Source organism: Schistocerca serialis, chromosome 1, assembly GCF_023864345.2.
Source record: "Schistocerca serialis cubense isolate TAMUIC-IGC-003099 chromosome 1, iqSchSeri2.2, whole genome shotgun sequence".
In the NCBI taxonomy this organism is placed as follows: Eukaryota; Metazoa; Arthropoda; class Insecta; order Orthoptera; family Acrididae; genus Schistocerca; species Schistocerca serialis.
The window spans coordinates 377,265,220-377,290,391 of record NC_064638.1 but is presented as its reverse complement, the minus strand read 5'-3'; the positions used below and the strand labels follow the sequence as shown (position 1 = coordinate 377,290,391).

The window sequence follows — 25,172 nt, the reverse complement described above, 5'->3', positions numbered from 1 at the left end:
GCAACACTTTGGTAAGGGAAGGAACAGAGTTACAGAAGAATATGGGCTAAGTAGAAGGAACGAGAGAGCAAGAAGAATATTGATTTCCACAATAAATTTCAGTTAGTAATAGCAAAACACTGTTCAAGTGTTATACTGTATATAACAGTAGGCAGTTCAAATGAAAGGGAATGGATGCACCTAAAATGGCAACCACAGAAATCAGGCAGACAAAGATAGGTACGAAGATGGTAACTGTGAAGAATCCTTGGTAAACGAAAGAAATACACTAATTAATAGATGAAAGAAGCCAGTACAAAAATGATGAGGAAATGACAGGATTTACAGTACATGTCGCAACAAGAACTGAATAGATAGGCACATGATCATAAGACATGCCTTGAGACATGGTACTAGATTGGTTGGCTGGAGGTTTAAGGGACTCACAAGTGCAGTTGTCAGGCACTCGGATGAAAGATAGTTCCTCTGGAGTTAGTGACGTCAGGCAGAAATTTGATAAAATTATGGAAGTATGCAGAAAAAGTAAAATCAAGGCTGTTGGTGCCAGAGTAAAGAAATATTTTAAAGTGATTTAGAAGTATATGAGTCAGGTCTGTATGTTGTTCCTGATTCGTAGGAGATATAAAAGCATATCCTGGCTTGTCTGTGGTTTTAGAGCTGCCAATGTAAATGATGGCAGAACCCTGATGCTCTTGCAGAACTGAGGAGAACAGACATCAAAAGGTCATGGAGCTGACAGAAACTTTAGATCCTTGAAATAGATTGGTCCTAATTTCTGCTCTGGGAGTTTTGGTGATGGGGGAGGGGAGGAGGGGGATTGCAGAAAACACTGGGAGCACATTATAAACAGGTTAGGCAGAGATCCCAGCAGAGGGCCTCAAAGTGCATTCCAACTGGTAATTTCACCAAGGGCAAGTACCAAGAGGGTGAGTGTCAGGGGGTTGAAGCCCCTTTCATGCATTAAGAATTTGAGAAGTTGGATGATTAGGAAGCTGGCAGATAGTGTTTGCATGAGCGAGTATGAGTTGATACCATCAGAACTGGAGAGGTAAGATCCTCACTTCAGCAAGGAAATTCTACAAGATTAGTCCAGAATGCATCAGTGGCCAGCCTTACTCCACAATAATGGACTGGGTTCAATAATACAAAACTAAGGTGCTACTCAGCCTCAAACTTGGCAACCATAGTCAGAACGAGACCAAGGCCCAGTATATATGTCCTGAGGTAGTATGATCCACAATCCAAGAGGTGTAGGCAAGGAAGCCGACAGCATTAAGCATCGAGTATCCCACTTGAGTTCTGGGTCAGGATAGGCCATGGTACAATGACAAAAATGCACGACTTTCATTTTTGCAGGAGAGAGCTGGACAACATGGAAAACAATGTAGCACTTTGGACCGCTTCTTGGTGCTGGAGTTCAAGCCAAGGCTACAGAATGGAGCTATGTTGTTATTGTTGTTGTTGTTGTCGTTGAGGTTTTCAGTCCAGAGACTGGTTTCATGCAGCCCTCCATGTTACTCTATCCTGTGCAAGCTCTTTTATCTCCGAGTAACTACTGCAACCTACAATATACATCCTTCTGAACCTGCTTAGTGTATTCATCTCTTAGTCTCCCTCTACGATTTTTACCCTACAAGCTTCCCTCTAATACTAAATTGGTGATCCCTTGATGCCTCAGAATGTGTCCTACCAAATGATTTCTTCGTTTAGTCAGGCCGTTCCATAAATTTCTCTTCTTCCTAATTCTATCAGTACCTCCTCATTAGTTACATGATCTACCCATCTAATCTACACCATTCTTCTGTAGCACCACATTTCGAAAGCTTCTATTCTCTTCTTGTATAAACTATTGATCATCCATGTTTTGCTTCCATACATGGCTACACTCAATACAAATACTTTCAGAAGTGTGGCAGAACCGATTTATAGTATTTCGTGACTGTAATTACTTATAAATGATCAAAAAAACATAAAACCAGTTACCTATTGTCAGCGTAACAATTTGTTTGATCTCAAAAATGATTATCCCGGCTAATATTTGTCACTCTGCTAAAGAAATCTCCACTTGATGTTGTGTAGAAATGTTGTCTGTAAAGTTGTGTGAGTGGCACTAAATTGCATATCATTTATCAGATTTTACACAACTATTACTTAAGATGGAAGCACTTTTCCCTAGCAAAGGGAACATTTAGTCACAAAATACTACCCGTGCACAACACTGACGTATGTCTCCTATTAAAATAACTCATGTAAATCGTCCGAAATAATTAGGCTTCATACATCAGCAAATAAGAAATTGATATTACGTAACGTGCTGTGAGCACTATATTTAAGGATTCAATCTGAGTTGAATTCTGTCTTTTAAAGTAGATTCGGGACCACCAGTGCAACATCTACTTCCATTCATTTACATCTAACAACATTTATGTTTGTTACAATTCTCAATTCAAAACTGCCGCGGAGATATTTTTGCTAAGATGGCGGCAGACAGATGATAGTCATTTTGTCCACTGTTATTCTCGATTTATTTTATATCAAGGTAATATATTTACATAAAACTCTTTTAAGGCTTTTATATGACACTTAAATCTATACTTGATGTTAAAAAATTTCTCTTCTTTAGAAACACTTTCCTTGCCAAAGCCAGTCTACATTTTATATCCTCTCTCCTTCGACCATCATCAGTTATTTTGCTGCCCAGATAGCAAAACTCATCTATTACTTTAAGTGTCTCATTACCTAATCAAATTCCCTCAGCATCAACTGATTTAATTCAACTACATTCCTTTCAAGACACTGTCCATTCCGTTCAACTGCTCTTCCAAGTCCTTTACTGTCTCTGACAGAATTACAGTGTCATTGGCAAACCTCAAAGTTTTTATTTCTTCTCCATGGATTTTAATTCCTACTCCAAATTTTTCTTTTCTTTCCTTTACTGCTTGCTCAGTATACACATTGAATAACACCAGGGATAGGCTGCAATCCTGTCTCACTCCCTTCTCAAGCACCGCATCCCTTTTGTGCCCCTTGATTCTTAAAACTACCATCTGGTTCCTGTACCAACTGTAAATAGCCTTTTGCTCCCTGTATTTTACCCCTGCCACCCTCAGAATTTGGAAGAGAGTATTCCAGTCAACATTGTCAAAAGCTTTCTCTAAGTTTACAAATGCTAGAAATGTAGGTTTGCCTTTCCTTATTCTATCTTCTAAGACAAGTCATAGGATTAGTACTGCCTCACACGTTCCAACATTTTCGCAGAATCCAAAATGATCTTTCCCGGGGTCGGCTTCTACCAGTTTTTCCATTCGTCTGTAAAGAATTCGTGTTAGTATTTTGCAGCCTTGACTTATTAAACTGATAGTTCAGTAATTTTCACACCTGTCAGCACTTGCTTTCTTTGGGTTTGAAATTATTACATTCTTCTTGAAATCTGAGGGTATTTCACCTGTTGCATACATTTTACTCACCAGATGGTAGAGTTTCGTCATGGCTGGCTCTCCCAAGGGTATCAGTAGCTCTAATGAAATGTTGTCTACCCTCGCGGCCTTGTTTCAACTTAGGTCTTTCAGTGCTCTGTCCAATTCTTCATATCTCCCATTTCATCTTCATCTACGCCCTCTTCCATTTCCATAAGATTTTCCTCAAGTACATCGCCCTTGTATAGACCCTCTAAATACTCCCTCCAGCTTTCCTTTCTTTGCTTAGGACTGGTTTTCCATCTGCGCTCTTGATGTTCATACAGGTGGTTCTCTTTTCTCCGAAGGTCTCTCTAATTTTTCTCTAGGCAGTATCTCTCTTATCCCTAATGATATATGCCTCTACATCCTTACATTTATCCTCTATCCATCCTTGCTTAGCCATTTTGCACTTCCTGTCAATCTCATTTCTGAAACATTTGTATTCCTTTTTGCCTGCTTCTTTTACTGCATTTTTATATTTTCTCCTTTCAGCAATTAAATTCAATATCTCTTCTATAACCCAAGGATTTATAATAGCTCTTGTCTTTTTACCTACTTGATCCTCTGCTGCCTTCACTATTTCATCTCTCAAAGCTCCCCCTTCTACTTCTACTGTATTCCTTTCCCCTGTTCTTGTCAGCCGTTCCTTAATGCTCTCTCTGAAACTCTCTACAACCTCTGGTTCTTTCAGTTTACCTGGGTCCCATCTCCTTAAATTCCTACCTTTTTGCAGTTTCTTCAGTTTTAATCTGCAGATCATAACCAATAAATTTTGGTTGGACTCTTCCCCTGGAAATGTCTTACAATTTAAAACCTGGTTCCTAAATCCTTGTCTTACCATTATATAATCCACTTGAAATCTTTCAGCGTGTCCAGGCCTCTCCCAAATATACATCCTTCTTTCATGATTCTTAAACCAAGTGTTAGCTATGATTAAGTTATGCTCTGTGTAAAATTCTACCAGGCAGCATCCTCTTTCATTCCTTACCCTCAGTCCATATTCACCTACTACTTTTCCTTCTCTCCTTTCCCTAGTATTGAATTCCAGTCTGCCATGACTATTAAATTTTCGTCTCCCTTAACTATCTGAATAATTTATTTTATCCCATCATACATTTCTTCAATCTCATCATCATCTGTGGAGGTAGTTGACATATAAACTTGTACTACTGTGCTAGGTGTGGGTTTCATGTCTATCTTGCCTACAATAATGTGTTCACTATGCTGTTCATAGTAGCTTATCTGCACTCCTATTTTTTTATTCATTATTAAACCTACTCCTGAATTACCCCTATCTGATTTTGTATTTATAACCCTGTATTCACCTGACCAGAAGCCAGTTCCTCCTGCCACCGAACTTCACTAATTCCCCCTATATCTAACTTTAGCCTATCCATTTTCCATTTTCAAGTTTCTAACCTACCTGCCCGATTAAGGGATCTAATATCCCAAGCTCTGATCTGTAGAATGTCAGTTTTGTTTCTCCTGATGGTGACATCCTCCTGAGTAATATTTTGCATAAGATTAGTAAACGTGTAAAAGGTTCAATGAATTCATTGAGTCGTGTGTCAGGCTGGATACCACAAGCCAATTAAAACATGCTACAGTCTGTATACAAATCTGAAAAAGAGATGATGGGGGGCAGGGTTTGGAGGGGGGAGGGGGGGGGGGGAGGGGGGGGGATGGAGCTATACCAAATGGCAAAAGTCATTGCTATACAAGTGGTGGCGTTGATCACTGGTCCAATAGAGTTCACTAGTCCACTGATGGGGATGAGAAAGGTGTACCACTCAGCAGGGAGCCCTGTGGGATGCAATTCTCTTGGAACTGTGGACTGTTGGGCTATGCACCAACTCTAACAACCTGAAACAATTGGTGGGAGAAAAAACTGATAAATAAAAATTGGTAGGAAGCCTCCAATGTACTTTTCACAGAGGGTAAGTAAACTGAGATTGTTCCAAGTGGCATTTTATGCCTTACGTAGGTCAAAAAGAGACTGCAATGATGTTTAGAAAAAATCTGTTGGACAGCTGTTTCCTACCTAATCAGATGGTCGCTTGTGGATTGGTAATCATACTGATATGAGCACAAAAGGCCCAGTGATTCAAGATACCAGCATAATCGTCAGGCTACAATCCTTTGGAGAAGTTTACAGGGAATGAAAGTGAGATTAATCAGATGGTAACTATTCTCTCCCATGAGGCACCGCCTTATTGTAGCACTGTCCATGTGGGCGGGAGAGTTTGTGTGCTCCAAGGAAGCTGAGAGCTATATCAGCGGTAGCGTAGCTACTGGCGGGTCCAACCTAGCCGGGCAGGTCTCAGCAGAGGAGCCTGCCTCACAACGCCCCGTCTTATGTCCTATATCCTATATAGCCTATTCCCTACCCTCTCCTCAGATACCATTCCTTTTCTTTCTCTAATTACCTTAACACACCACTGCCTTGTGGTTGGTCTCAGGAGGGATGAAGGCTAAGGAAGAAAACCCTGAAAGGAAATCTGGAGTGGGGCCCCAAAGGCAGTTGGAAGGCGTACTACATCCCCTTTTGGCAGCTCCTGCAACCGAAGTGATACCAGACGTTTTGCCTTGCCTTTCCTCTGGATATTATCATTTAGGTCGAGAGGGAGACCGTGATGATTGGGCAACTCACATGTCTTCATATTTACCACTCAGGCTTGTAGCATCCTGGAGAGGACACTTTAGCGACGTCCAAGGACTTTGGCACAACACGGGAAGAGGCAGTTACCAGTTATAAGCTCTGTCTGATTGGCGTAAGACTCAAGTGTAAGGAGCCATTTCCGATGGTGGGAGAAATCATTGCATCTCACTGGACGGCTACTGCTCGCCTCAAACTGGGCAGCCCCCAGCCGATAAGGTGCTGTCCTGCCACTATCCACCTGCTTCACAGGGTGTGTGGAGCTTAGATGTAATCTTTGACAAACGGATTGATACAGTACACCTATTAAAAACAAAAATGAAATAATAAAGAAATCACTATTTTGTATTGCCACCTGTAATGTTAGGACCATGTTTCAAGGTACATTGATGATGCCCAAGAGGTTGATTTCATCCATAAGATTGCCGTAATTGACAGAGAGCTCCATTGTTTGAATGTTGACATCGCGGGACTGCAGGAGACACGGCTTCCAGACACGGTCTCTATCAGGGAGGATAATTACACATTCTTCTGGCAGGGGAAGTCTCAAGACGAGCCAAGACTTCATCGCGTAGGATTTGCTGTTAAAAACACCCTCCTGGACTGTACTGTGCCACTATCCGGTGGAACAGAGCGAATTATTGCTTTACAAATATGCTCCTCAAGCGGCACTGTCAACATCCTAAATGTGTAGGCTCCCACCTTATCATCCAGCATGGAAGATAAGGATCTGTTTTATGATTTACTCAGCAGCAGAATAGCCAAAATACCTAGCACCGAGACACTGTATATTCTAGTGGACTTTAATGCTAGAGTAGGATCACATAATGACATATGGCCGAATTGCCTGGGACATCATGGGGTGGGAAAAATGAATGAAAACAGCCAGAGACTGCTTGAAGTTTGCTGCTTTTATGGACTCTCCATTACAAACACATATTTCCAGCTTAAGAATCAGCACAAGGTGTCCTGGAGACAACCGCCCTCTCATCACTGGCATCAACTTGACTTAGTCATAGCTAGGCGTACTGGTCTCAAAAATGTGCTACTGACACGAAGTTATCATTGCAACACTGACCACGCCCTGGTGGCATGCACATTGAGGCTCACTCCTAAGAAATATCACCACGCTAAACCGAGAGGTCATCCCCGTATCAACACAGATCATGTTCATGACACACAAAGAAAGCAGGATTTTGCCAGTAATTTTGAAAGTGCTTTCCCAGGAAACGTGCAAGCAGAAAGGAATGTTGATAAGAAATGGGCAAAACTCTCGGGTGCAATCTACAACTCAGCAGTATTGGCCTATGGAATAAAAGGAAAAAGAAATAAGGACTGGTATGAGCAAAATTTGGGAGAAATGGAACCAGTCACTGAGGCTAAATGGAAAGCCTTGCTTGCTTACAAAAAAAACCCAAATATGTGCAGGTATACAGAAAGCGGCTGATTCTGGGGATGCTAAGGCAATGTACGATGGTATTAAGAAAGCAATTGGACCAACTGTCAGAAAAACAGCTCCTCTGAAGTCCAAGACAGGTGAAGTCATTACTGATGAAGGCAAACAAATGGAACGCTGGGTTGAATAGTACCTCGAGTTGTATGCAGGCGAGAATGAAGTTAGCAAGGATGCATGTGACGCCATTTAACAAATGCCAGTTATGGAAGAACTAGATGCAATGCCTACTATGGAAGAACTCAGTAGAGAAATAGATTCTCTTGCTAACGGAAAGGCCCCAGGTGAAGATGGGATCCCTGCAGAGGTTATTAAGTATAACAAGTCTGTTCTTCTCAAACATTTATATTCACTTATCACAACCAGCTGGGAAGAAGGTTATGTCCTGATGAGTATGTGGAATTCAAGGATAGTTACTCTATATAAACAGGAAGGGAACAGAAGAGACTGTAACAATTATCAAGGCATTTCATTACTAAGTGTAGCCGGCAAAGCTTATGCAAGAGTCATCCTAATGCGATTACAAATCTTAGCTTCCAGAATCTACCCAGAATCTCAGTGTGACTTCAGGCCTGGCCGATCAACCGTAGATATGATCTTTTCCTTAAGACAGCTACAAGAGAAATGCCGTTAGCAGCAGAGGCCACTTTATATTGCTTTCATTGACCTGGTTAATGTGTTTGATTTAGTGAGCAGAAATGGGCTTTTCAAACTGTTGCAGAAGATTGGATGCCCACCTAAACTACTACAAATAATTGTCTCTTTCCATGAGAAAACACGAGCAACAATCTGCTTCAACGGTAAAACATCAGAAGCATTCCCTGTTAATAGTGGTGTGAAACAGGGGTGTGTGTTAGCTCCTACATTATTTGGGATTTTCTTTTCCCTTTTGCTCAGATTTTCCTTTGAAGACTGTGAGGAGGGAGTGTATCTACATACGAGGTCTGATGGAAATCTTTTCAACATTGCTCGCCTCAAGGCCAAGACCAAAGTAAATACAGTTGTTATATGCAGACGATGCAGCTCCTAGTAGCGAACAAGGAGATGAGCTGCAGTATATAATTAACAAATTATCACATGCCTGTGAAAAATTTGGTCTACTCTTCAGCCCTCAAAAGGCTAAGATCATGGCGCAGAGCACTACCAACCTTCCATCCATCAGCATTAATGGCAATCCTCTCCAGGTAGTTGAGAACTTTACCTACTTGGGATCCGCAATGTGTAACATCTTGTCCATGGACACTGAAATTACTAACAGAATCGCAAAGGCATCATCTGTCATGGCTAGATTGAAAAACAAAGTATGGAACAACGGACTGCTTACCACAAAAACTAAATTAACAATCTACAACGCTTGTGTTATAAGCACCCTTCTCTATAGCTGTGAGACATGGAAAATTCTTTCTAAGCATGAATCTCGACTCAACAGTTTCCATCTCCGCTGTCTCTGGAAGACCCTTCAGATCTCTTGAAGAGATAGAGTACCCAACACCGAAGTCTTTCATCGTGCAAGCACAACCAGCATCTTTGCACTCCTGAGTCATCGACGTCTAAGATGGTTGGGACATGTCAGGCGCATGGATCCTGAGCGGCTACTGAAACAACTGCTGTACGGAGAACTTCAGGAGGGTGTGAGGCCAGTGGGACGACCGCATCTTTGTTTCAAGGATGTTTGCAAGAGAGACCTGACCAAGACCAGAATCAATCCAAGTCGCTGGGAAAGCATTGCAGATGACCGTGTCAAGTGGCGAGTAACTGTGCGCAACGGTGTCAAGCTCTCAGAGGACGAGCGCACACAGGAACAAATCAGGAAGAGGACAAAGCGGAGAAAAAGAGCGGCTTCTGTTCGAAGTCCCTCAAATTTCACATGTCAAAACTGCAGTAGGGACTGCCACTCTCGAGTGGGACTTTTTAGCCACAGCAGATGCTGCAGACTCTGAACCAAGTATGTTACACCATCATCCCTCAAGGATGGACGGATGCCACTAACTATTGAGTGACATCAGGTTTTTGCCTGGTTTAAGGAATGGGATGGTACTACTATCTTGTCACTGCTAAGGGAAAACACCTTCTAGCCAAAAATGACTGAATACCTTAGCAGATGGTGTCTTCAAGTTACATTAAAATGTTTAATCATCTGATTATGAATAGAATTTTTGCCTGGAGCTCTCTTATGCGACGAGCCAAGATCCTTAACCAACTGCAAGTCAGCGAAAGTCTCATTACACATAATTTAGCATGACAGAGGGTAAAGGCAGGGGAATGTCTTCAACTTACCTTATATGTGTTTGAGAGTAGCCAGGTAAGAAGAGGTGCTCATGCAAAGTGAGTCGCAAGTGTTCCACGAGAACCGATGCATGAGTAGAAGTGGCACCTGAAAGAGGATGTTTGGCAGCCTAATATACAGACATTGGTCCACAGCTGGGACGAAAATCATATATTTCCACAGAGATGCAGTGGTGCCATTTAAAAGCAATGAGGATGGTACGTGAAGGGTGCCACCTGAGCCATTGCAGGGCCCTTCAACAGTCCTGAATAACTGTTGCAATGTATTTGGTCCACCATTGTCTCCTGTGGAGGGGGCCTGTAGAAAGATGGATAGCAGTTCCAGCAGGCTGATGACTGAATCAGTGACATCTCCAACCACCTCATTAATACAATCTGGCACAAAGGTGACTAAGGTGATGGCAGAAATATACAACTTCCAGTTGGTTCCTTGTAGGGCCCAACCTGGTAATTGATCTGCTGGGCAGTGACAATGAGGTTAGAGGACCAACATCATGTTGTTACTGTTACAAAGATCATTATGTAGTGACTGTAGCGGGAAAGTCATGAAACTGTGGGAAGGAATCATATGGTCGATAGCTGAAAAGGTGCCATGAGCAACACTAAAATGGATAGAGTGCCATCCTTCAGGAGGAACAGATCAAGATCGGAAAGAAGCTGATCAATTAGAATGTCCCTACAAGACAATGTGGTACTTTGTCACAGAGGTTGGTGTGCACTGAAATCCACAAGTAGTAGAAAAGAGATGTGGAGCAAAGTTGTTCGATTAGGGTGGTCCTCTCAAGGTAAATAAGTGCCCTGCCAGAAGGTAAGTAAATGTTACAAATGGCAATCACTGGGCATGTCCACATTCACATTGCTATTGCTTCCAATGTCATATGGAAAGGGACCCACTCACTTAAGATATCTGAGAGAATCAACATAAAGGCTCCTCCAGATTCTCTCTCAATGCCAGTACAGTTGCAAAAGAATGCAGGTAACCTCGCAAGAGATGGAGATGGTTCTTCAGTGAAATTTAATTCATGGCGAGCAACACAGATAACAAAAAAGGAGCTTTTAGTTCTAGGAAGGGACATAATATTGATTGCAGTTATATTGGATTACCACATTAAGCATGTCCTGGTTTGGCCAAATGGGACAAGAGTTGTGAGAGGGCATCTGGCACCTCTGGATCACCAGAGCAGTTTTCTCTCAACATTCATCTCCTTTTTCATTACTTTATGTGGTCGATCTTACAAGGCCTTATCCTCTACGGATATAGGAATGGAGGAGAAGCATGCAGCCCTCAGACCCTCAGTCTGTAGTTTCTTTAGCAACTGGTTGATGTTGGGTCATTGGTCTGAAGGATTTTCAGGTAGACAATTTCTAAAAGGGAGCCATGTTATTGTTAGATGGCTGCCCCTCCACCCAGTTGGAGGGAGTTAAGGACCCTGAAGATGGCGTTGCAAGAACCACAAGAGGGGAGAGCCTCTCTCTCCATCTACCCTCTCCATGATCAAATTTACTTGCATAGTTATCAGAGATCACACTGAAAGAGAAAATATGCACAGTAATGCCAACAACCTGGGCACAATAGTGGAAAAAGCCAATACCATGGAGTCAGAATATAAATGACAGTATTTTTCCTGAGCTTCAATATGTGAGAGGCAGTAAGTGACATTCAGATGCTGGTTTTTACTTTCCTCAATTACGGTAGCACACTCTGATGATGGGGAGGGTGGTTGTGTCTGCAATTAACAGAGACAGGTGGCAGCTGAAATTGTGCAATTGTGTTATTCATGAAGAGTGTCAACTGTAGTCTCCACAGATTATGTTGTATGTACATTAGGATAACAAATGCCCACAGCATTTGGAATTTAAAGCACCACATCAGGTACGGGAAAAACAGTTTCATATCACAGTGGTAAATCATGAGTTTGGTCTTCTCTTGAAGTAAATCTCTCTAAGAAGTGAGGATGAATGCTAAGCGGTCAACCCTGCTGTAAGGCAGGCCTCGATGTGCCATATAAATGGATCCCTTGCTTCCCCAAGTCTTTGCACAGTTCTTCAACCATATGCAGCATTGAGTCTCAGTGCAAAATTAAACCCTGTACCATGTTATGGAGTGTTACAGCAATAGATACACCATCAACTTTTTTACAAGACAGTAACACTTGGGATGTTGTAGGATTTGCCATTATAATTAAGACAAAACCACTTCCATAATTTACTAAGGAAATAAATTTCTTCAAATATTTTTTTCAATATTCTCCACAAAAAAAAACTTGGTGTAGCCAAGGAGGAAAAGTTCTTAGGGTCATAACAATCTGCACCAAATAATTCCTGTCTGTCTGAAAAAACAGCTAGAGCATACAGACACTGGCTGCCATCTTACACATATCTGACAACACCCCACATGGGCTGGTTACTATTTTTGGTATTAGGCAACCTTCCCTGCAGATCAAACTCAAAAGTGGGGACAAATGTAATTTAACCAAAATATGTGGTGTAAAATAAGAAAACAATGTGGCAAAAACCATAGTTGACACCCTATGAACAAGCTAGTCGTCAGCAGGGAGCCTGTCCTACAGACTAAGTCTGAGAAACAACAGAGGCAGAGAGTAAGACTGCAATAAAGGAAAGGAAGAAGAATCTCAATGGCTTGAAGCCCCTTACTTGCCATGCACATTACTCACAAGAGTTGTTAGCTCCTGGAGAAGGAGAAAGTTACAGATGTTAAAAGCTTCTGGGGAAGACAACAGTTGGAGTACATCCACCAAATAAATGAGCACACTGTGTGCACACTGTGCTACTCTGAGTTACAATAATTCTGTGTTGCTCAATGGCTTAGTGTAAATCTTTCAACTGGAAGTCTCTTTGGCAACTTCTGTGTTCCCTGTATTCCAAACTTATCCTGGTAATCCTACCAGGAAATGGGATCAACAGTTTAATTTAGAATCCGAACCATGTGTCATTTCTGGAGAATCTTTACAACTTTGAGAGGTGAAGGCTAGTGGTTAAAGGCAGATCAAAAATTCTATGGTCTGTCCAGGATTTAACACATTACAAAAGCACAATTTATTAGAAATAAAGCCACTTTCATTCACCATTTATTGGTTTTCCGCATTATCCCACAATATGGAAGATATGTATCAGCTCTGTTCACACCTTTCATAAATTTATTGTACACCAGAATGCATTTTGGTTTCTGTATGATTTCCTCTTGTGTGGTTTTTTTCCCCTCCCCCCACCCCACCCCTTATCGCAACCAAGGATACACCATTAATTGTTATTATCATTCTCATCTCCCTTTCATCTTTCCATGCCTGCAGCAAAATGTCACCTTGTCTTCGAAATGTAGTGTCACCTTTCTTTGGAGATTTGGCTTCTGTTTGTAGACACTGAGGGAGACCTCTATTGATTTTTAATGTGCCACAAACTCTCGTTTTCTTTTCTGAAAGTGTTTTGACAATAGCTATACAGTTGTTACAGTTGATTTGATAAATGTGGTGCCACACGATAAGGTAAGGTGAGCTGCAAGTAAAGAGAGATAGAGTGTCTTGGACCTTTTCTCCTCCTCCAGTGTATATTTTTAGATTGGAGATATAGCCACTTGCACTTTCACAATCCGTATGAACAAGTAAACCACATCTGATAAGTTTTCCGGGATTATATGTCCGTAAATGAAGCCGCCCTCTACATGGTATCATTCCTTCATCAAGAGAAAGTTCCTGTTCAGGTTTGTATACAGTCTGAAATTTATTGATGAGGTACTTCAGCACTGCTTCAGTCTTGTAGAGCCTGCTTTCCTGACCACTCTGTACGGAATTGTCACTGAAATGCCACAATATCCATATCTGCTCATATTGATTTCTGCTCATTAGCTTGCCAAAAATCGGTGTCTCTATTAGAAGATTTATTGACTAATCTTTTTTAATCATGCCCAGAATTTTTTTCAGTTCAACAAAAAGGACATTTGAAGACTTGGAAGATTCTTTATAACGGTTTTTGTTTTGTTCATAATACAAGTTTGATCGTGTCGACATCTGATCAAACGATTCATCCCCTAGAAATAATTCCACAGTGCTTATAACACTACTGATCACATTGGGAAGGGTTTTTACACCTGGAATTCCTCTACATGTTGCTAAAATAATGGTCTTTTCCATCTTCAGCCAGTTTTCACTGTCAGAAGCTTCATAATCTAAACCGTTCACAATTATCGTACTTTGGTTGATTAGAGCCATGTTATTTTCTCCTTCACTTCCACTACCACTATTAGTAACATCATCTGAATCACTTGGTACATCATAACAATTGACCGCAAACAGTTCAGCAAGAATCTCGCCTACCATCAACTGTTTTCGCACCATACCGCACAAGGCAACAACTATATACAAAACCAAATATTTCACGGTACTGATTGTTGGCAGTAGGACAAAAGATAAAAATAAATTCATACTGTTGTTCACTGTACTGAACCCTCCAGTTCATATATAACTTTTAGTTAAATTGAAATCGTTCCCGACATTAGCAACAGGTCTACGAAAATGCATGCAGAATGAAAAACGTAAATTTACGTTATCCATCCACAACAGTCGGACATGAAAACACATAAATCTACGTGAGCCGTACGCAAAGTGTTAATACCATGACATCTCAGTTTCCAGGCACATTCTTGACCACTAGACCTGACATTACTATGAGATGAACAGGTTGGCACAGTAGGTGAAATTGTGGCACGTCCCATAAAACCTTTCAGAACACTTATCAATGACACCCTCCCCTCATCCCACTTGGGAACAACAACTTCTGTCATTGCAATCTGCTTGATTAAACCCAAGATCTCAGTTTTCTGTAACCTACAATGTTCCATTGTCATGTCCTACTGTAATTACTGAAGCATCCAAAGAGCTCGCAATAACAGAGGATTGATGGCCTCGTCCAGCACCAGCTTGGAAACTTGGGTTTCCTAAATCTAAATCCAGCCATGATTGGCTGAGCTCCTTAAGGTGCTTGTCAATTGTCCCATTGTCCACACCCTGGGAGTACATACAGCTTGAGGATGTTATGGGCGCAATGCATATGCAGTAGGAATAATGCATGTTTTGTACCAGGTTAAATATTGCAGGGTATTTCTGGTAGATAGTAAACGGGGCTGTAGGGCACCACCCATCTTCTTTGACTTGTGACATAGTTGCACTCTGCTATGATGTGTTAGATGACATCATTGAGCCACAATGTGTTTGTATTGGAGTGAAAGTGAAATGCTTGGGATAGCAGCTTTTGTAGTTATGTAGGGGGTTTATTGGTACCCTGGTATAGAGTTGAGCTATACAGGTTAACAGGAGACTGGGCTACTACATTACGTGATCAAAAGTATCCGGACACCTGGCCGAAAATGACTTACAAGTTCATGGTGCTCTCCACTGGCAATACTGGAATTCAATATGGTGTTGGTTCTCCTTTAGCCTTGATGACAGTTTCCACTCTCACAGTTTCCCTCTCAATCAGGGGTGCATGGTTTCTTGGGAAATGGCAGCCCATTCTTCATGGAGTGCTACACTGAGGAGAGGTATCGATGTCTGTCAGTGAGGTCTGGCACGAAATTGGATTCAGGTCAGGACTCTGTGCAGGCCAGTCCATTACAGGGATGTTATTGTGTAACCACTCCGCCAGAGGCCATGCATTATGCAGGTGCTCGATTGTGTTGAAAGGTGCAGCTGCCATCCCCGAATTGCTCTTCAACAGTGGGAAGCAAGAAGATGCTTAAATCATTGATGTAGGCCTATGCTGTGATAGTGCCAAGCAAAACAACAAGACCCCCTCAGGAGACACCACCTTAATGAAACACTATCCGTGTGGGCAAAGGGGTTTGTGTGATCCAATGAAGTGGAGGGCTACACTGGTGGTAGTGTAACTACCAGTAGGGCCTCCCAAACTGGACGGGTCTCCATAGAGGATCCCAACGAAGTGTGTCTCACAACGTCCCTTCTAGTGCCCTGTCCTGTCCTATTCTACTCTATCCCATCCTATACCCTCCCTTCCTTTCCTTTTCCTCTCTGTGATTGTGTGGCAGCAGACATAGTCCCCTAATGTGGACAGCAGAAGATCCTTGGAAACCAGGACAATGTTGATGCACGTAGGCCTTACTGTGAAGGTATGGATAGCGTTCTATAGTTGTGGTGAAAACAAGCTATCTAAGGGGTAAGGCCTTGAAAGAAAACCTAGGCAGGTGTCCAGGCCATGAGGTGGCAGCCTCACCAGAACACTCGGGGGCTGTGGACTGATAACCCGCACCACCAAAAAACACAGATCACAGAAACTAAAAGGAGAAACAGTTGGATGGATCTTAAGGATATAATCTTTGGCCTGAAAAGGAAAACCTGTATTGGTTTTTGGAATGTAAGAATGTTGAGAGAGGCATGGAGGCTAAGACAGGTTGAAAAAGATACGGGGAACTATCGACTAGATATACTGGGACTAAGTGAAATAAGGTGGCCAGAATCAGGGGAATTCCAAACACAAAATGGTGGAGTGCTGCTGCATGCGGGTCAGATAGGTGAGGGTGTGATGCATAGGAATGTTGTAGAGTTCTTACTATCTACAAGCAGCAAGAAGAGCTTACTGGAGTGGAAACCAGTCTCAGAATGGATAATAACTGCACACTTTAAAACAAATGTGTGATACGTCACTGTAATTCAATGCTATGCACCTACTGAAATACTAAAGGAGAATTAAAAGATGCATTTCATACAGAGCTTAACGGAGTACTAAGACAAACAAATTCTAGGTACACAAAAATTTTAATGGGTGACTTGAATGCAAAAGTTGGTTCAGAATGAAGGCCTTGAACATATCGTGGGTGTGCATGGTGTGGGGATCAGGAATGTAAACGGTGAACTGTTGATAGATACGTGCGCTGAACATGATCTAGTCATTGGAGGCACATTGTTTCCACATCATAACTGAGATAAGATAACGTGAGTTTCTCCAGGCCATGTTACCGAAAATCGAATACACCACATAGTCATAAGCTGCAAGTTCTGACACTCTCTGTTAGATGTCGGAAATAGAAGAGGAGCAGGCATTGGAAGTGACCACCACCTAGTTTTGGAGGAATTCAGACTGAAGATAGTGGCAAATAGAACCAAGCTCAATCACAGGAGGAAGAAAATAGATGTGGCAAGGTTAAAAGGCCAAAAGATCAAAGAAACATTTGTCCTTGAACTACAAAACAGATTCCAGGTCTTCTCTCAAGAAAACATTATGGAAGAGGAAATTGAAACATCTTGGCAATAAATCAAAGGCAGTTATTTAGATGTGGGAGAAAAAAATCTTAGGATTTAAGGCACATCCAAGGAAGGAATGTATATCCGATGGTACATGGAATGAAATCAGCCCCAGGAAAGAACTAAAACTTAAGTTAAATCTTTGTAAGACAAGAGTGCAGAAGAGCGAAACGCATAAAGAATACACAGAGGTGAACAAAAAAGTGAAAATATGGCTATGTCAAGATAAAAGGAAAAGGATAGATGAGCAAGCAAAATCAGCAGAAGAGGCAGCAAGACAAGGTAATATGAAAGAGCTCTACAATATAACCAAACAGTTGTCAATGAAGAACTTCAGACGTGAAGGACCAGTTAAGAACAAGGATGGGGTGATGCTTACAACTCAACAGGCACAGCTACAGAAATGGGAGAAGCACTTCAAGCAACTGTTAAATTGGGATGACAACCAAGAGGACCAGGTAAGAGATGTTCCAGAGGAACGATCAATATATAAATTTGCAGTGCCCCACAATGGACAAAATTAAGATTGCTTTAAAAACCATAAAGAATATAAAGGCTCCAGGCCTAGACAACATAGCACCGGAGCTCTTAAAAGATGATACTGAAAGTACTGTTAAAATGCTCCATCCCTTGCTGAAGCATATTTGGCTTGAAGAGAAATCTCCAAAGGAGTGGAAAAATGGTTTGGTGGCAAAGCTCCCAAAAAAAGGGAAATTCGTCAGACTCTAACAACTGGCATGGTATTACATTGTTGTCAGTGCCCAGTAAGTTCCTCACCAGAATTATTTTTAACAGAATTAAAGTGTCTCTTGAAAAGTGACTGCGTAAAGAAGAGGCTGGTTTTAGGGCACAACGCAGTTGTGTTGATCTTATCAACACTCTTAGGATCATTTTAGAGCAAAGCAAAGAATTCCAAGCAACCATTGATTTTCAAAAGGCCTTCGAGTCCGTGAAACATAAAGTGCTCTGGTAGGTGTTGCAGAAGTATGGCATACCACAGAAGATCTATATTATGGCTACAAATGTTGCATACTCCACAAGGGATATATGACAGAGCCCATAAAATTAACAACTGGAGTCCGGCAGGGATGCATTTTTTCACCAACACTTTGTCTACTTGTTCTAGACTCAGTTATGGAAGAATCACAGCAGGCAGGAAATGAGGAATCCAGTGGAGGATCCATGAACGTCTGGAGGATTTGGATTTTGCAGACGACATAGTTTTATTAGCTCAAAGGCTGACTGATATGCAAGCTAAATTAAACTTACTGAAAGAAGAAGCAGAGACTGCTGGCCTCACGATAAATACAGGCAAAACAAAGGAAATGAGAGTAAATTCAGGGAACATGGAGGTGCCACTGTTAATAGGGGAGCAGCAGGTGGAGACTGTCAACTCATTCCTGTATCTGGGTAGTATAGTGACAGGAGATGGTGGAGCTGGAGATAGCATGAAAAACCACAGTAAAAAGTCAAATGCTGCCTTCATACAACAGAAGTATCCAATATGGAAAAATAGAAATATCACATACAAAGCAAAAATCTGTATTTTTTAATACAAATGTGAAGGCTGTCCTTCTGTATACCAGTGAAAGCTGGAAAATGGATAAAAAGATAACATCCCAATTACAAAGCTTCATAAATAGATGTCTTTGACGCACATGAATATCTGGTGGCCAGAAAAAATATGTAATGAGGAGCTCTGGCGAATAACAAACCAGATACCTACAAAAGACCAGATATGAGAGAGAAAGTGGGGTTGGTTGGGGAACACCTTGAGAAAACCAGATGGAGCTATCGAGAAAAAGGCATTTGAATGGAATCCCCAGGGAACAAGGAAGAGAGGAATACCCAGGGGCACATGTTAGAGGACAGTGGAAGGGGAAGCAAAAAGAGTTGGCAAGACCTGGGCAGAATTGAGGCAAATGGCCTAAGACAGAGACGGATGGTGGGTTCTCCTGGACGCCCTATGCCCCCATAGGTGCCAAAGGAATTAAGTCAAGTAAGTCAAAACAACAAGGGGTGCAAGCTCCCTCCATGAAAAACACGACCACATCATAACATCACCGCCTCTGAATTTTATGTTGGCACTACACATGCTGGCAGATGAAGTTCACCGGGCATTCACCATATCCACACCCTATCATCGGATCGCTACATTGTATACCATGATTTGCCACTCCACACAACATTTTTCCACTGTTCAATCATCCAATGTTTACACTCCTTACGCTAAGTGAGGCATCATTTGGCATTTACCGGCGTCATGTGTGGTTAAGGAGCAGCTGCTCGACCATGAAATCCAAGTTTTCTCACCTCCCGTTTAACTGTCATAGTACTTGCAGTGGATCCTGATACAGTTTGGAATTGCTGTGTTATGGTCTGAATAGATGTCTGCCTATTACACATTATGACCCTCTTCAACTGTCAACAGTCTCTGTCAGTCAACAGACGAGGTCGGCCTGTATGCTTTTGTGCTGTACATGTCCCTTCACATTTCCACTTCACTATCACATCAGAAACAGTGGCCCTAGGGATGTTTAGGAGTGTGGAAATCTCACGTATGAAATATGACACAAGTGACACCCAGTCACCTCACCACATTCGAAGTCTGTGCCCCATTCTGCTCTCTCGCGATGTCTAATGACTACTGAGGTCGCTGATATGGAGTACCTGGCAGTAGGTGGCAGCACAAGGCACCTAATATGAAAAACGTATGTTTTTGGGGGTGTCTCTGGATACTTATGATCACGTAGTGTACCTTTTGTAGTTATGTGTGTGTGTGTGGGGGGGGGGGGGGGGGGGGGGGTGGCAACAAATACGAGGGTTATTCCAAAAGTAAGGTCCGGTTATAAAAAAAAAATCAAAACTAAAATGTTTTTTCAAAACAATTGTTTTATTTACATTCCTTACATCTTTATCTATTTTTCTACATAACTTCCATACTTATTTAAACATTTGTCACATCGTTCAACAAGCTTTTGAATGCCCATGTTATAGAAATCGGCCGCCTGTGACGATAACCAGTCCTTAACTGCTTCTTTCACTTCATCTGTGTCGAAGCGCTTGCCGCCGAGAAACTCCTTTAAGTAACGGAACAGGTGGAAATCACTTGGCGCCAGGTCCGGACTGTAAGGAGGATGGTCCATCTGTTCCCATCCAAATTTCTTGATCAGAGCTTGCGTTTCATTTGCAGTGTGGGGTCTGGCATTGTCATGCAACAACAAGATTCCAGACGACAAAAGACCACGTCGCTTATTCTGGATTGCACGTCGAAGTTTAGTCAGGATAGCGCAGTAGGCGGCTTTATTAATCGTTGTTCCTCTCTCCATAAAGTCGACCAACAATACTCCACGTCTATCCCAGAACACAGTCGCCATAACCTTACGTGTTGAGATTGTCTGCTTTGCCTTGACCTTGACTGGCGATGACGTGTGACGCCATTGCATTGACTGACGTTTAGACTCTGGAGTGATGTGAGAAACCCATGTCTCATCCCCTGTGACAACATTGTCTAAAAGACTGTCTCCTCCCTTATGATATCGCTCCAAAAAATCAAGAGCAAAAGCCATTCTTTTCATTCGTTGGGGCTCAGTAAGCAGCCTGGGAACCCAACGGGCACACAATTTGTGAAACTTCAAATGTTCAGACACAATTCTGTACAAAGTTGTTCTACTCACATTCGGAAAATGCATGTCTACGTCTGTAATAGTGAATCGGCGATCTTCACGAATTTTTTTGTCAACCGCATTGACCAAATCGTCTGAAATCACTGATGGTCGGCCACACCGTGGTTCATCGTGCACATTGTCCCGTCCTTCATTAAAAGCTCGCACCCACTTGCGCACTTCACTGTCGCTCATTATGTTAGGACCGTACACTTCAGTAATCTGCCGATGGATTTCCGCCGCTGAATTGTTTCTTGCAGACAAAAACCGTATCACTGCCCTTACTTCACAATCGGCGGGCTGATCAATTGTCTTAAACATTGTAAAGTGACACTGTGAACTACACTCAGCAACAGTAACAAAGCGAATGGCGGCGTTTGACGCGCAAGGCTTGCCGGGAGTCGGCGCGCATGCGTGTTTTGTCATTGGCGCCAAATTTCAATAGTTACGGCGAATCGGACCTTACTTTTGGAATAACCCTCGTACTTCAAACAAGTTTAAAATTGCTGTTTATTATTAGATGTAACAGTAGCTGTGTTCCACATACAGGTATACTGAAGGTAAAACATAGGCAGAAAATTGAATCCTAGTGTATGGTTGAGCTATATATGTTAACTGGAGTTTCGGATGCTGTGATCTTATGGTATGTTTTGTAACGTTTTTTGGGTTTTATTTTTTGGCACTTTTGAGTGTTTTGTTTTTTGCAGAATGCTGCATCTAGAATGATGTTTTTGTTTTTATTATTGAATTCTTGGTTTGTCACCACCCAAAACCCTCCCATTTTTTGCAGTTGTCCCACTAATTTCATTGGATTTAGTCACTGAACTGGTTTGTGTGCTATCTATATTTTTGCAAGTGTTACGATCAATGTTTTAGCAGCTGTTTTGAATATGCTCAAAACAGTGATTTTTGGCATTGTGATGACATCATTGGTCAAAGCAGATGGGTGGTATACCAGTCTCTGGTAAAACTTAAATGATTTAGGAGTAAAGAAGACCCCTCACCAAATAGCTGAAGCACTGAGCCATCGACAGGCACACAGAAAGTTCTGTCTGTGCTTGTCGAAGACTTAATACTTCTGTTATCCGGTGAATGGCCTTCTTTAATCCTGAATTATTTATAATACAGTAACATTTCTAAATTCTAAAACACTTAACTTGAAGGTAATTTATGTAGATGGGAATAAAAGGGAAAATAAACTTCAAGAAACATCTTCATGTCTCTGAATGGAGAGAGAGAGAGAGAGAGAGAGAGAGAGAGAGAGAGAGAGTGTGTGTGTGTGTGTGTGTGTGTGTGTGTGTGTGTGTGTGTGTGTGTGTGTGTCAAAGCAAGAAGTTCGGGTGTGAGGAAGCACAAAGAATAAGTTTCATTCTTGAGGCAAAAACTATAGTGGAGAGTTTCACATTGTATAAGTAACTTGTCTGATCAGCAAACTTTTATAACACATCATGAAATGCAAACAAAAGGCATATGTCTGCCGTTCTGATACTACAATGCATCAGTTGTGGACAGGAGGGTAACTCATATAAAGCAGTCAACATTGTACTATCATAAAAAAAAAACTAAATATGAAAAAAAAATCTACAAATCAGTCAGTAAGAAATGGAGGGATCTGTATTTGGTATTTCTTGGAAAGTGATGGATCTGAGTTAACTGAACCTACTGATACTATATGATGTCTTAATCCTGTGACATAACAGTGATGTGGTGTGTGACATACTATGTGCACAAACAGAATGAGAACTGCATGCAGAAAATACTTTTTGTGTGCAGGTTGTGGTGCAGACTAATCTAGAGTGTAACCTGAGGTCTAGGTTAGGTGGAAAGGTGACAGTCTAGTTGTGAGTTGGCAAAGTGACATAGGAGCTTTCAATAAATCCAAAGATTTTCTATCTTTATTTGACTATAGTTGTAACTATCAATACAATTTTTCTATAAATAATTGATGCAGTCAATTTATCAGGAGCCACAATGAATATAAATATATAGTTGCAGGACAACCTTAAACTTTTTGAGACACTAGGCCTAGTCTTTGAGATTTTACAAATAGGCCTATTTCTATGTGATGGACATCACTCTCATACAATCTTCTGTGAGTTTAGATACTTCAACATTTCTATGAGAGAAACAAACTGCTGACAGTCCATGCATTCAAGGATACTTCTAAAGTCAGTCTGAACTGACCTCGGTATCAACCATTCATGAGCATTCAAGGATAAGTGACAAGAACTTTAAAGCAGTCACCACCGGGATAATTGCTGCTTAAATCATACTACTCTTAACTTGCTGAGTTCTACGAGGCCACTTGGCCCACCAACAGCCACAGCAGAGCCTCATGTCTGAAGCCACTGACGTGCAGTGAAACATCCATAACTAGGCGAGCAACAGTCAACATATTAAGACTGCTTCCATTATCTGTTGATGAATATCCAAACTAGTATAAGTTGCCGTATTCCATTTCTTAAAACCTTCTCAAATCACAAATTTGAATTAATAAGTTAATGAGTAACCAAGCTCAAGACCTAAAAATATACTGCACATTCATTTGTTAAATGTGAATTAGTTTTACTGCATTACTGCTACATTTGAAGAGTGATAGTGTTATGACAACACTGAGCACATTGTAGTAGTATGTAAGTTTTTACTCATTTCCCTGTGTTATTTATCAGTATGTATATCCCATGCATATGTATCATCCTGGGAGCATAATCTTCATTTGTCGTGTGCTTGCATATATTAAAATTATATACTGTTATTCTGTTTTAATTCATCATCATGTGGCGACGAAACAAAGTGTGGGTAAATAGTTACAACTTAAATATTTCATCCAGGTTTTCTGGTCATACAGGCGTACTGTCAAAGGAAGTATGGCTTAGGTAACAAACTTCTTCATATCTAAATCTTTACATTTGCTATCTATAGGCTCTTTTGACGGAATAAACGTTCACGGTACCGCGAATATTGTTTCAACAGTCAATGTCCTGAGAATTTTTGATTTGGGAGATTACAGCCAAATTCTTACCAAATTATGAAGTGAGAGTATTTTTCTGCATGTTTCTCATTCGTTCTTTTTTCATTATTTTATTTAACTACCATATTGGCTGCAATATATTCTGATCAATAGTTTCACGACCTTTGCAAATTTTGCTGGGAATGTTTGCTGTAACTGGCTAGCTACGGTTACAGTTAAAGTACGTATACTGAACTTTGTCATAAGTAAATAAACGGATCTACTTCACTGTTATTAGGTACTGATAACTTCTGTTTACATTCATATAAATATGAGTTTTTATTTGTAATTTGTACCAAGAATATTGTGCAACTGTTTCTGAATTACTGTTATTAACGGGAGTGCTATACAAGTGTCATTTTCTTTGGACTCACGTTCGGATTTCGATGTTAATACATATGTCTCTGTTCCACACTGCTGAAATCGGCACAGCATTCCCTTAAGCTTACAACTTATTTCCAAAATAAATTTTGAAACATCCAGATAAATTACGATCACAAAGTTATTACAATTTATCGCACCCCCAACTATTTATGTTCATAAGGAACGCTTATTCGCCGCGCTGCGAGAGTCATTTGCTTATGAGTCAAATTAAAAACATTATTTACAAAAAATAAAGTTTTAATGTACATAATCGTGTAAATAAAAACTGAAGAATAGTTAATTCATTTTTACAATAATTCTGTTATTAGTATCAATGATTTCATGTCATTGGTGAAGTTGCTAATTTCGGTCCTTCGAAGAGCAGTGTCTTCGCAGTTTGGTATGGTTGTGAAATTGGTTCGTTGTCTATTTGCATTATACTGTTTGTCTGGATAACTTCTGGTGAAATCACCTCGCTTTCGAAATGCCGAAGAATAAGGGTGAGTGTTAGCAATGCAATATTAATGCTCGTTAGTATAATAGTTTTAATGTGATAGCTCAATGTTTTGGAAAGCATGGCAGCCATTGCATAGGTGCCTTGTGCCTCCTGTTTGAATTTCTTTCCTGGCACACTTATGGTCTGCAAATTCAGTTGTGTGCCCATTAATTTCATAGCCAGACTCTTTCTGGCTTAATTTCGAATGCACCAGGATGAGTGAAAGCTATTTTTCCGGGCATCTAAACAAGCTTCGTGTGTCAAACGAATGCTTTGCGTTTACTGTTAAAGAGAGATTTATATCGCTTACTTGAGTAAAATATCTACAGTGTTGGGTTTGCCACTTATGAGACAACCCGTCGTTGTAAGGTGTATGCCTGTCATAACACATCTAGATTATTGCTGAATCGGAGAGACACGCCAAATGATAAATGTCCTTGCTATTTCAGAGAATATATGAAGAGAGACTTGAAGTAACAAGATTTTCTTCTATTCACGCGCTTACTGTGTACCA

The 25,172-nt window shown here is 41.1% G+C and overlaps 2 protein-coding genes across 3 annotated transcripts in view; one reads left to right on the top strand and one right to left on the bottom strand.

The window, feature by feature from the left end:
- Window positions 1-24,347, bottom strand: part of LOC126470908 (intraflagellar transport protein 88 homolog) — a 98,416-nt gene extending 74,069 nt beyond the window's left edge. For both annotated transcript variants that reach the window (XM_050098941.1, XM_050098948.1), the window contains exon 1: window positions 24,174-24,347. The gene's annotated coding sequence lies outside the window, so the exon portion shown is untranslated. The remainder of the gene's footprint in view (window positions 1-24,173) is intronic.
- A 161-nt stretch (window positions 24,348-24,508) lies between these two features.
- The window catches only part of LOC126470900 (eukaryotic translation initiation factor 1A, X-chromosomal), a 35,341-nt gene continuing 34,677 nt past the window's right edge, over window positions 24,509-25,172 (top strand). The window contains exon 1 of the mRNA XM_050098932.1: window positions 24,509-24,662. Coding sequence (XP_049954889.1) covers window positions 24,647-24,662 — 16 coding nt within the window. The 5' untranslated portion in view covers window positions 24,509-24,646. The remainder of the gene's footprint in view (window positions 24,663-25,172) is intronic.